Consider the following 11943-nt stretch of genomic DNA (forward strand, 5'->3'; position numbering starts at 1 on the left):
GCTTTAAATGCTACTTTACAAGCTGGAACAAACTGTAATTCTAAAGTGTATACAATTAGAAGTTTAATGGCATGCCAGTTATCTCGAAGGAGATATTATCATACACTGGCCTGAATGTGTTTAAGGAATGTTTCTTATACAATGGTACAGCTCGTGTGTGTAATGAATAATCAGTTTGAGCTAAGTAACTTAGGCATTTATCTCAATTAAAGGTACACATCTGAAAAAAAGTGAGTTATGTAGGCCTATTTAAACTGAATATGAAATTTGCAAGTGAGAAAATTAAAAACAAGACGGGTAACATCTCCATACTATATACTTGATACAGAATAATAGACTAACATTTGCTATAGGTCTCCGTTATTCAACTGAGAAGCAGTTGTAAACAGAGGAAAATCTGCCTTTGCTTTACAAGACACACAGCATGAAAGCAATCATTTCACAAACAAGCAAGATGGCAGTTTCCGAATCCTACAAAGTAATTATGCTCAGACAGTGACGCTTTGAAGTTTGTGTTTTGTTTTTAAAGCAAGATCAATCTCAGTCCACCAGTTAAGCAGTGTAGTGTTAATTAAAAAATATCATTTTATTTCCTGGGTTTCCTTTTGATTTTGGATTAAATTTGAAGCAATTAAAAACAAAGTGATGGTGCATTGTGTAATATTATTTTCATAAGAACAGAGTTGAAATGACAAGATTAACATGCTTAGAATAAAATGCTTGTAAACAGTTAAATGATCATCATATGGAAGTTGATCCATGTTTTTGTTATTTTTTTTTATAGAAGACTTTATATCAGTATAGGATACTAGGAGATTTGTCGTTTCATAATTTTACATCAAGCGAAGAATTATTAGGCTGATAACGTGCATGACTGCATAGTGTAAGTAGGCTAGTTGTAGCTAGCTATAGAGTATGTAGAAGAAAACAAAAACATTGTCTCTATGCACATCTTGTTTTATTCATGTAAAACATTCTATTGTTTTATGTAATCTACACTTGTCATTCGGGTGTATACATTCCACAAATGTTACAGTTCTTGCATTATCTCTCTGGGCTCCAATTATCCATTTTCATTAAACACTGTGAAAGTCCGGCAAATTATTAAAGGAAACTGGCCTCTCTGAAAAGTGGAATATGTGTGATTAATCTTAGTCAGAATACAAATATTTTGTGAAAATACCTAGAGTGAATGTTTTAGCCTCACTCATCAACCCAGCTCATGCCAGACAAAGTTGCATTACCTATCTTGCTATTCAGACTTCACTCATTTTCTTAACTGCAAGGAAGTAACAATTTAATGATACCACCATATACATCTATCATGCGTTCCAGACATTTACCTTTTCTACCTTAACATGCAGAGCTATGGTGTTTCTGACAGTGAAGCTTTATGCAGTTGGATAAACACATACAGATTGGAGGTGCCATACTTATTTAACCAAGAAAGTTGTAACATCAGAGAGCCAATAAACACCATGAAAGGCTAAATGCTTTTAGTACGACATGACAGTTCTGATTATCTTCTAAACAGAATGCTTAACCAAAATAATGTTGAAAAGACTATTTTGTAGGGCTATAGGCTAGAGATTGACAGATAGTCTAAAGCAGGGGTTCCTAATGTCTGGTAAAGGAGGACCAATTTACGGAGGTTGCATGTGATGGGGGGGCCACAGTAGAAAATTAACCACAGATGAAAACAAAATGTCCCAAATCATACATTTTTTTAAGTTGAATTGTTGTTTTATTATTTTCCCCCAAATTACATGCGCAATTTGTAACAGAAAATGTTCAGAAACTGTACAATTATAGTAACGGTTCAGAAAGGGGTGGCTGAAGGTTGGCTTTGGGGGGCCGCACCAAACATCCTCGCAGACCGCACTTTGGGAACCCCTGGTCTAAAGAGATACAACAGAGAACTGTGCTGAACAAAAAGAAAAAAAGAGTACATGTCTAAGAGTAAGAAAAAGAAATCTTTTTCATCATCAAATGTTCACAAACTCAGCAAAACAGTGCATTTAATCTGCTGGCAGATATATGCTATTAGAAGAAGGGTCATTTTGCAGGCAAGGCTGAAAAAATAAAGAATTTTACATTAACTATTTAAACAACATTTAAAATCCTATGCAATTGCCATTCAAATTGTCTGTCTAAGTAGAGCAATATATATATATTTGTAACTGCAATTAAACTTATTGTATCCAAAAGTCACTCCACACTACAAAGCCTATTTCAGTTTAAGGTGCATAATTATAACTACTAACCCAGGACGGTTAACAAAGCATTATTATTATTATTTTGTATGGTTAATCAAGCATTAGATCAGCTTACCGATTATCAAATGTACGACTTAAAAACTTACACGGTACTTTTACACACTTTTCTTTCCCAGCTCACCCTATTGACGCGAGTGCCTGTGGTGCCAGTGGATGAAAACACACGTGATTGTTTTATACTGGGCAATACAGCGAACCAACTGACTCGCAGAATGATCGGCACAATAAATGAGAGTAACGAACCCAACCAAGGACGTACAAAGAAAGGTGTGTCGACCCATTTAGTCACAAACCCATGGGTACAGGTAAAGCTACACAACTGCAGCGCTAGAGTTTGAACAACCTCTGAACATTATAAACACGGGATCACCACAGAGCCTAGACATGTTAGCAACAACAACAACTACAACAACAACAAGTACTGCGGACGGATTCACTGGATTCAGCAAAGACACCCAGATGCCGAGGGAAGGGTTTACCTGTGGAATCGCCCTCGATCCACAACATACCGCGCACGGATCCTCCTGCCTGCGTCGCAGCACTTTTGAAGCAGAAAATCCGGGCTGATCTGTGAACTGTGCTGTCTTACGCGACTGTAGTTACCAGCTCTGCCATGCCATTATTCCCATGAAATAGAAGGACAGCAGATAAATGCGAAACTTACCCATACTGTCCTTCAGGGCAGGACCTCCGCGCTGTCTCTGATGTTTGCAATCCCGATCGCCAGCTACGTACAGGTTATGTATTTGATATAAGGGGGTTGAATTTGTTACTCGTTCACGGTTCGTTATATGTCGCAACGTGCGGCCATTTGTCTCCGACTTGATGGCAGCAGCAAGACGAATCGAGGTATGTTTTCGCAAGAATTTACAATGGAAGTTATCCCCCCAAGTCTCCACCTTCGTAGACTTGCCTTTAAACTCTTACTGCCACACATCTACAAAACAGCAGGAAACTCCGCGAGATTTCGCAGGGAGAATCCCGCGAGATTGTTCTGCTGGAATGCGGCCCGTCTAGCCGCTCCGGCGGGAGGAGGAGGAGGAGGAGGAGGAGGAGGCTGTTCCCAGGAGCTGCGCGGCTCGGCTCGCCGGCAGGGTCGCCACATTGCGGGATTTCCCCCAAATTTGGGCGCTTTAAAGTGCCCAGGGGGAAATGTGTTTGGTTTGGGGGATATATATATATATATATATATATAACTTGAAGACTTGACATGGGGGTCTAATGTTGTGTAATTAAGTTTTTATAGCCTAGTTGTTCACCCCCGCTAGACAGTTAAATACCGCCGATATAAAACCATGTTTGAGTATAAGAAAACGTTTTAAAAATGTGGGTGTTTAAGTCGTTTACATACTATGACATAACATAAGCATGATTCTGCTCATTCAAAACACTGATGTGATTTTGCAGAGAGAGGGCTTATTTGGAGAGACAGGCATGTCATCTTGTGTGCTTGGTCTCAGTGTTGTTCTGTATTTGTTACTGTAGACATTCAACTATTTTTTGACATTTATTGTTACATAGTGATACCCTAAACATATGTCTTGGCATTTTTGTTTATTTAATTAGAAGACAGAAATGGGCGCCCAAGTTATATGGCTGTATCCATTTATAGCAAAGTCATTAACCCTGATGGATATATCGCCAAATACATTTCCATTGTCTTTCTTTAGCAATGGGATGGATCACACTCTTACATTATAAAAGGTAGTTTGTTACATTGTTTTCAGGGTGTAAGAATGTTTCATTGCTTTTCTCCATCTAGAGAATGAGTTCACATTTGTATTTTCACATTTGTATACTCCTGTTTGCATGTGAATTAGCAGGGAATCAGGGAGAAAACAAACTGCTACTAAGTTATGAGTAAGAAAGTCTGTCAGATGTCTTCACAATACATAAATATGTATATAGTATGTGAGTTGTGTACTATCCATTTGTAAACAATACTGGTGAATTTGTATAATGATTTACATTTGCTGTCCTTTAAAAAGGTTTTTGCAATGTTTAGCAAACTGTTCCAATAAAATGTCTTGTCTACTTTTTAACACAATCCCTGGATTATTCAATACCTGCTAACTGCAAATTATAAACTTGAATGCAATAACATGTTATTTGTCATTTTTATTTTTATATTAGCAAATAGGTAAATGTTTTGATTAAGTCTTACATGTATAGTCTTTAATCAAAAAATAAAATGTGTGTGTGTGTAATGTTCCAGTCCTACAGAGTAAAATCCCCCTCCTCCCGTTTTCTGCAGTATAGAAATCGGGAAATTGATCCTTTTAAGCTTTTTTGTAAATTATTAAGTGCATACTGAGTCAGTGAGTCATGTGTTCATTGTCATTTGTTAAATTAATTTCTAAGAAAATAGCAAATTAAAGCTAAGACACACCACCAGTTTATTTGTGCTCCTCAACTGTAAAACCCAGTAATGTACTACATATCTGAGAATGTCTACCTGTCCTATTCTAACCTGACTAATCGGTTTAGTTCAACAACTTTGCTGAGAATGTAATAATTCTTCATTTCTCATCTGCAGCCATCTGATACAGCATGTGTGCAGCAATACCTGTGATTCCCTCCAGTCTAGCCCCTGGCAACACCAGTAATTGCACTAGTGAATGTTTTCAATGGTCTGGTGCTAAACACTAGTGTTAAGTTTCACCTTTGTCTATGTATTTCTGTATCTAACCATGTAACTATCCTGGGTCCATACAGTATGTGTCCCTTATAGGACAATAGCCTGTCCAGTGCCGTATTACATTTCCTGGTTTAAAAAAACTTTAAAAGGGTTAAACCTGGATATCTTTTATTAAGGTATTTTGCATATTTATACTGTCTTTTTGATCACCCTTAACCACCTACTTTATACACCATCATTGCAACAATACATTTAAGGGCACAAATGACAAGCTACACTTTTGATAACAGCAACAAATTACATACAGTAATACTGACAAGCTGTAATTTATTGATAAAACACATGAAAAGTCAAACACTGTTTGCCCAGCAGTCAGATAAAGAGTCAGTACAGTCCTAGTGGTGATCACCTTCACAGTCATGTGACTTATACATGACCTTGTCTGGAGGTTTGTCTTCCTCTTCCTGTACCTTAAGAAAATGGAAGTAGCTATATCATACCATAGATTCGATGTCTTTTGGATTAGTCTGCCTCTATGGATTTTTTTAACCATAGTCCTGTTATCACTCCCCATGCTTTTGAGCTCTTTGAGTTAAAGATCATTCATTTGGTTTTACCCAGGACAGCCTAAAACAATTGATCTGATTATATCACAGAAATGATCAGAAAAAATATGTAGTTATTTTCTTACACTATAAGTGTGAGTTAAATTCCAATATTTACAATTAAATCAATTCAGAATCTTCAATGAGAAGCCGTTGCTTTCTGTCTTCATTGTCACAAAACCACATATTCCTTTCAACAACAACAACTAGCAGATATATTCAAGACCACCCGGTGGTGCTGTTATGCTTACTTGAATACAATGAAGCTTCACTGTTCATTGTATTACTCACCACAGAAGCTGCTGTGATTGTTGGGACATATAAAAGGTTTGTCTGTGTAAGATCCACGTTAACCTCCATTGTTCATAGTCAACTATTGAGTGTCAGTGTTTTTGGTTCAGTGTTGTGTTTGGGAACTCAGAGACAGGCACCTGTGCCTCTAGAGTGAGGGTGTGTGTCTCTAAACCATGCCTTCTACAGTTACTAAGACTTCTCCCCCCAAGTCTGTGACTTTTAAAACAATATTCTTCACCGATTTAATTAAAGTTTTTGTTTCACAATTCCAAAGATAGCAAGAAAATGGCACAAAATAATATTGTTCGCTTCAAAACGACACTAAAATAAGGAGGAAGAATGGTGTTTGTATATGATTGCCTCATTGCATTGATGTTTTGGGGTCCATAAGGTTTGGAGGTTTTTCTAAATAGTGAATTCTGTGAGATTAATTTCTCCATAAAGCATGTGGTCAGGGAATTGTATTTCATTTTATTATGATATGCATCTGCCTCCTTGGGCTGAAACAATAACTAATTCAAATAGAACAAAGCTGGCAACTTGGCAGAACTACACTACCCGAATTCACACACTGAAGCCAGCCCCAGCAATCAGTAATTACAATGATAAATGAGCTGGAAATGTTTGCATATCCTTAAATTGTTCTTGTCACTTGACATTATTATGAGATTTCATTGTTCAGAAATGTATTGGAGAAATTCCAAATATAAAGGTAAAACAAAAATAGTTCAGGTGTTTTTAGAATAGACCCAAATCTGGCTTCATGTGTAGGTATGAGGAAGAGAAAACGGAAGAAAACAATCAGAAACCTTTTTTAAATGTGTGAAGATGGGCAACCAATCTTTACCAAGTTACAATAAAGAAATACAGAATACAGCTGTGCTATTTTAAGGGGTCATTTCTAGCATGCACTAGAAAAGGTACGTTACAGACACAGTCATTCCAAATATTTAAAGGCCACTGTTCTAGCTTCTCTTGCTTTCACAACATATTATGCCTTTCATATGTTTGTATTGTTTTAAAAACCTCTATTTAGATAGTTGTTGTTCATTATTTGTCATTGCTTAGTGATGATCCATACAAACTAACAAGCTTATAAGCAGTGATAAGTTTAAAGTGAAGAAAACAACACCTTTGTTTTTTTGTTTTTTGTTCTGGTTTCATTGTTCTACATGCCTTAATAATTACAACACAGTACTTCAATGCTACTGTCATATTTGCCACTAGAGGGCACACACGTTTCCCCAAAGACTTGCTGGTTTAGTTCGTCATTAATATTTACAGTAAATATATATGTATATATTACAAAACAATTTAGAGATATTCAGTGGCATCATTCCTTATACACCTTTAAATGAGTGTAATCATATGTATAGTACATTGATTTGTCCTCTGATCTAAATAGTGTTTTTAATGGTATATGTACTAGTGCTACTAGTACTGCTATTTTAAAGTGCACACATTTGCCATCATGTAAAATAATCTAGGTAAAGACAACAGCGCTATGTGCTTCAAACTGCAGAACACTCAGCTGTGAAAGATGACACAACTTACTACACCAAAAAATAGACATAACAATGTTTCCCAGTCTGTTCAGCTCAGCTACAAACTGAAGAAGATGTGAATCATAGCAGAGATAAATGCCTTGGAGTGAAAGGTCTGAATGTACTCTACAAATTGAGGACTACATTTAAATTGCTGACCAATGTTTTGTGTTACCAGTAATGGGGAAGTCTGGATGATATAATGTGTTTTCTACAGAACCTCTATCTTAGAGTGATTCAAAAACTAGTTATTAATTGCTCTAATAAAATCTGTATTATAAGCATATTAAGATAAGATGTACAAAATTAATACATTTAAAGTGCACTTCCCCCACTTGCACAGAAGACTGAAATAATTATAATGCTTTTATAAAAGCATTTAAATGTATTTTCCATTTTGGTGTGGTATTATATATCCCAATCATAAATACCATCCTGGTACTATACATCATGTTATTGTCATTAATGTATACCACATTGGGTAAGGTCTTTGCTAATTAATTAATTAAGTGTCTATATTACATGGGTATGGTGGAAAGGGTCAATTCATTCATTCATTCATTGGGTGATTTCTCCCCATGTGGGTTCAGCTCTACAGAAACCACTAGTCTTAGATTTTTTTTTGCATACATATGATTATTCTATTTTGTCAGAGGTACCAAAGACAAGACTTTGTCTTAGACTTTATTATATGTAAGACCAGGATTAATCAGGCATATAGTGTCCTAGAGGCAACTTCATTTGCTTTAAAATACAGAAAATAATGCAAGATACAAAGTGGTAGGACAATGAATGGGCCTCAAGGAAATAAGGCAATTATAGAATCACTGCAACAGAAACAGATAAAGTTCCTGGAAATGGTATGATGGACTCCAGCCCTATTGGACATTTGTAAGTGTAACTTCCACCACATCCATCATTCTGATTAAAAAACAGCAGCAACAACAAAAAGCACACTGAACCAGTGTGTAGGATCTCTGCCACAATGCATCCTCACAAGTGACAGTCAATCTGATCTGACCCATTCCTAATCTTGCAGTAGCTGTCAAGGCAACTTAAGGAGTCCTATCCAAGTACACACATACCATTAGATACTGGTGAAAGTAAAATACATTGGACACGAGAATGGCTTTTATTTTTTACATTAATAGAAAAAAGACAACAATATAAACCATTCCATATTTTTCTATGTTCTATTGCATTTACTTATCATTAGGAATAGGATTTATGTGCATCTAGTTTTTGTAATGAAATACATTTGTATTTAAGTACAACTCTTTCCATATCTGATATTTCAATACATTATTATTACTAGTATTACTATCCATATCGGTCACACTTTACAATAAGGTACCGTGATTCCTCATTAATTAATATATGAATACCACAGGATAAACAAATGAATATGTCATATACTTCATGAGTTCTTATGTTAATCACATGTATAACAAGGTTAGGGTTAGAGTTAGGGTAAGTGCAGGTTCATGTGCTCAACACCAGAACTCAGATGATGTTCATGATTTATTTATGTTTAAATCATATGATATTCATATATTAATTCATGAGGAATCACATTACCTTGTTGAACAGTGTTACCTACAGTTAGGTCCATAAATATTTGGACAGTGACACAATTGTCTCCTTCCTGATGATCTGCAAAAGATCAAAGTCTGTCTCCAGTTAAATAAATAAAAATATGTAAGTGTGAGGGTACAATTCCTTTTTGGTTTTCTTTTACCCTGCACCCTAGACGTTCATCCTTTCAGTCTGGTATGATGTACCTTGCACAGGTAAGCAATGGGAATACATTCCCCATGACTAGATGGGAACCATATAAATGTGCTTTCTGCATCTTCAATGCTTTATGTTTTTGTAATTAACAAAACTGACCAGCTGAGGGCACCATCATGGCAAAATTGATGTACTAGGAAGTGTACTAAATAGATTATCCACAACCATATCTAAATTATACATATATTTTATTTACTAGGTTTACAAACTGGAATCCTAATCATACAAAGAATTCAACATATTACAATCACACACACACATTTATAAAGCTTCATATTTATGCATTAAAAAATGAATTTACACCTTCATTTGTTTTGCTAAATGATTTTATTTTAGCATTATATCAAGGGTATAACTAACTGTAATCATTTTGTATATCTCAAGTTCTGACAGCAAGTTAAATTGATCATAGGAATTTATTACTAAGGTACTCCCTGAGATCAAATTAATTTCTGTCTTGTACAACATGGATAGCATAGGGAGGAGCTACAGTCATTCAGCTGTAGCATATAGAAAACAGTATTGCAGATATTGTCAAATATTGTGTATACATGTTTTTACACAACTTATGCAAAATGTACACAAATTTAAATCCTTTTCAAATACTGTAACAACACATTAATCAAATATGCCTAGTCCATTATTGTCTTCACATGCTATTTTGTGTGAAGTGTAATTAATTGACTACTTTATTACATTTGCAGTGTTTTTAAATTGTACAGAAACTGCTGTCTTTGCACTTCTAATCATTGCAATACTCCCTCTTGTTTTCACTTCACATTAGATTGTTGAACATTTTCACAAGGTCTTAGTTTGCAAGGGATCCCCTATTACTATCAACAGTACCCGTGAATTATGATAAGAAACACATAGACAATAATACATCAAGACTCTGTTTATGAAAAATAACAGTTTTGAGTTATAGTTAAAAGTATAGTTAAAAGTACATTAAAGGTAACTTTTTTTCTATTACATACATCTGTGCAATGGCTCTGGTCTTAGTACCTTATAAACAGATAGATATTTTGTCGCCCTGCATAAGGGTGTCTGAAAATAAATCCATAAATAATACAAAAAATGAAAAACAAATTTAGATTTTAATTTTTAGCTTGACTACCCAGGCTTTATAAAGTGGAACAGTCATTCTTGGCCATTTTACATCTGAGTCATCCTCCTGCTTATGGTTTCCCCAAGCAGAAAATATAGACACAAATGAGAGTGTTTTGTCGCTTGATCCCTTTATCTCCAGTTGCACGTGCATGCCAGATGGTGTAGCTCTCATCCATTGGATTTATATGGACCTAGTTCATAGTGCCAGAAGCATTCTGCTCCATTTGTGTGTCAGTGACACAAAGATGACAATCTCTGCGGCTTCAAAAATACCTAATTCCATGTGGGATATGAATCAGTTGACCATATACAGTATGTCTGGCTTAATTAAAACATTTGATTCCCCTGTACCAGTATAAATTGAGTGATGCAAACAAAATGCAGACTAACCATTTCCTCCGAAATGCAGATGAATAGATGAATGTGGTTTCTCTGATTATACTAGATTGTTGCCTCCTGTTGTTACCTGTCATAGAAACATTGCCATGTCTTTTAAAAGGGACGTGCTGTAGTGTATACATGCTAACTACTATTATAATATGCAATTTTTCTAATCTGTTCACCTTACATTTGTTTTTATTAATAAATAAGTTGTAGGCCTATCTATGTGTTTTAAAGCATTATACATAACGTGTAAAAATACATTAAATTTCTGACTAAAGTATTTTTGAATATTGGTTGGAAACATAAAAGTATTGTTTAATGTGAATACAATTTTATTAATAATAATAAATTCCAGTATCACAGAAATGAATTGAGTCACATAATCGCAAATTATTGAACTATGTAATGTAATTATATCAAATTCACTGAAAGAGGTCAGTATTTTACATACTTTTACTTTTCTTTTTTCAGATTTTATTTTAAGGATGGCAGGCAAAAGGTCACAAGTAGACTAGTCTCCTTGTCTACAGTACATGTCAAGATTCCAAGAAATCCTTTCTTTATATCAGTTCAGCCTGTGTTTTCATCAGGAATTGACATGCAAGGGTTGTGTGCTGGCATACCGCTCAGTACTCAAACACCTAAGGTCTGAATCAACCAATCAGGAAAGACTACCATCACATCTGATTGGCTTATTTCACAAAGTGCAACCTGTACAAAACCTGCAGCTTTGAATAAGAGTAATTTCTGTCACATATATCACATTTAGAGTAGATTATTATTGAACTGTATTGTCCTCCCCACGCTCAAAAAGAACTTTATATGACTGATAAAAAAAAGGATAAAAATAATCTAATTGGGGTGGGTAGGTGTCAAAGTAGTACACTATAGTAATACACCAATATATTCAATACAGAACAGAAAACATTATTGCTGGTTATAACTTTCTCTGGAATGAGGTTCATCAACTGAATTTTTTGTATTTATTGTTTTGTTTGCTTTAACAATGTACATTTTAAAAAAATGGGTTTGAGAAAAACAATTAAGTTTCTACATCTCGTATCAACATATTTTTATTTGTTTTCCTAATCTGGGTCCGCTAGTCCTGAGAAGTGTATGTATCAACTATCTATCCTCTTTTAGGCAGTTAAACTAACTGTCTTCATTTGTGTTAATTATAGGCATGTAATCTCTAGCCCTAGAAATATGTTTATATTATAATATGCTGCACATGATTCATGTTTTCTCCATGATGATATCACTAGTTTTTAGTTGGACCAGCAGTGTGTAGATGACAGGCA

General features: G+C 35.2%; 1 protein-coding gene across 1 annotated transcript in view; it reads right to left on the reverse strand.

Moving 5' to 3' along the window:
* The window catches only part of cd2ap (CD2-associated protein), a 67952-nt gene extending 64718 nt beyond the window's left edge, over positions 1-3234 (reverse strand). Inside the window, exon 1 of the mRNA XM_066705343.1 lies at positions 2941-3234. Coding sequence (XP_066561440.1) covers positions 2941-2944 — 4 coding nt within the window. The 5' untranslated portion in view covers positions 2945-3234. The remainder of the gene's footprint in view (positions 1-2940) is intronic.
* Positions 3235-11943: the final 8709 nt, after the last annotated feature.

The sequence above is a fragment of the Amia ocellicauda genome, chromosome 1, assembly GCF_036373705.1.
Source record: "Amia ocellicauda isolate fAmiCal2 chromosome 1, fAmiCal2.hap1, whole genome shotgun sequence".
NCBI classification, from domain to species: Eukaryota; Metazoa; Chordata; class Actinopteri; order Amiiformes; family Amiidae; genus Amia; species Amia ocellicauda.